The sequence below is a fragment of the Trichechus manatus genome, unplaced genomic scaffold, assembly GCF_000243295.1.
Source record: "Trichechus manatus latirostris isolate Lorelei unplaced genomic scaffold, TriManLat1.0 scaffold00267, whole genome shotgun sequence".
Taxonomy (NCBI): Eukaryota; Metazoa; Chordata; class Mammalia; order Sirenia; family Trichechidae; genus Trichechus; species Trichechus manatus.
This window is the reverse complement of record NW_004444203.1, coordinates 1,099,154-1,100,960: the sequence shown is the minus strand read 5'-3', so window position 1 is coordinate 1,100,960 and position 1,807 is coordinate 1,099,154. Positions and strand designations below refer to the sequence as shown.

Here is a 1,807-nt window from a genome sequence, read left to right as displayed (position 1 = left end):
CGTTGGAATTTGATATAAAAGGTAACTTAATTCCTACCTATGGTATTCTGGAAGCACAACAATTTAACTGAGGGAGGAGCAGGCTCTCAGTTTTAACAGAGAAAAAATATTGGGAAAAATGGGGGTATTGCTTTTCATTTCATAGTGAATGAGACTTCATGGACTGAAATCTAAAGTCTGTGGCATTTCAGAATGTCAATGCTAAAAACTTAGCTTCTACATTTTTTGCCTCTGGTTGAAATAAATAACAGGAGCCCTGGTGGCTCAGTGGTTAAAGTGATTGACTGCTAACCGAAGGGTCGGCAGTTCAAACCACCAGCGCTCTGTGGGAGAAAGATGTGGCAGTCTGCTTCTGTAGAGATTTACGCTTGGAAACCCTATGGGGCTGCTATGAGTTAGAATCGACTCAATGGCAGTATGTTTGGTTTTTGGTTTGGTTGAAATAAAGTTAATTTATCTCAAAGGCCAAGTGAAATTAAATGGCAGGGTAGAGGGCGTGTAAGCGTGCACCTCTAATGTTTGCTAGACTTAATGGAGTTTTTGACAGTGATCAGGATATTTGTTCTAAAATAGCTAATCTCAGATTTTTTTTTTTTTTTCCTAAATTGCATTTGCGGGTACTAATTCCAATATTCCAGTCAGGACAATTTACTTTCACCTCTTTCATGGGGTATTTGTGTGCTGAGAAACTAATGACTTATTAGGAAATGACACCATTTGTTGTTATTAGATCTTAAAGGTATTTCTATAAATGTGTGCTCTTAAAATGAATGGTTTCATATGCATCTCTGTTGGGCAACTTTAGTAAGAAAGAGTATTAGATATGTTTGAAATATGTACTACTTACCCCGTTGCTTTTATCCCTATAAATTTTAGCAACATTGTTATCAAACAAATTACTTCCTAGTGCAAGCTACCCACAGTAGAAGAATGTATGCAGTCAGCTGAGACAGCCCATGCAGATGGCAATATATTTGAAGCTGTAAAGTATTACTTATTAAGTCAAGAACCTGAAAAAGCCCTTCCTATTGGTATTGGCTTTATTAAAGGTGAGTTTCTTGTTGGTAATATAGTTTAAAATCTATTCATTTCTTTGATCCTTTCATTCATGTGATAATGAGCCTTAAAGTCAAGCAAACACAAGCCCTACTAAACTAAAAAAGGATAGAGATTGCTGATGTGATACATGGTATCCCTTCTGGTTTTATGGTTGTGGGACCTTTAGGGGGGTGAGTAGGTAAATAACATGCACTCTAGAGAATATAGAGATAGATGAGACTGATCGGTAGTTACACGAACAAGTTTTGGTACTATTATTTAGGGTAATCTTTTATTTATTTTGCCAGAATGCATCAGCAGTTCAGACTGGACTTCGGATACCATTTATCCTGTTCTTGACCTGCTGAGTTATATTCGTACTGAAAAATTAGTCCTGCATACATGTACTGTGTGAGTACTTTTTCTCCAAAATACATAAATGAACCTATATGTTGTTTTTAAAAGGCTGTTTTGTTTTCAATGTTCAGATCAAGAAATGGAATCATCTTCTACATGTAGCTGCACTTGTAGAAAAATTACATTTATATTTATTACATTCTTAATTAAAAATAGAGGTCAGTTTGAAGGAGAAATGCTAAATCTTAATGGTCCAATTAGAAATATTTAGTGTATGCATGTCTGTAAATGTGTGTATACATGCAGAGACACACACATACACACTTGTTCAAAGCTTTTGGATAGTTTTGCACCTCAAGTCTCTGAACAACTAATGGTCATATTTACTAAATAATTACTGCGTGTAAAGCAT

General features: G+C 35.5%; 1 protein-coding gene across 1 annotated transcript in view; it reads left to right on the top strand.

Moving 5' to 3' along the window:
• The window catches only part of WDR17 (WD repeat domain 17), an 86,002-nt gene that overhangs the window by 74,914 nt on the left and 9,281 nt on the right, over positions 1-1,807 (top strand). Inside the window, 2 exon segments of the mRNA XM_023724885.1 lie at positions 908-1,049; positions 1,347-1,449. Coding sequence (XP_023580653.1) covers positions 908-1,049; positions 1,347-1,449 — 245 coding nt within the window.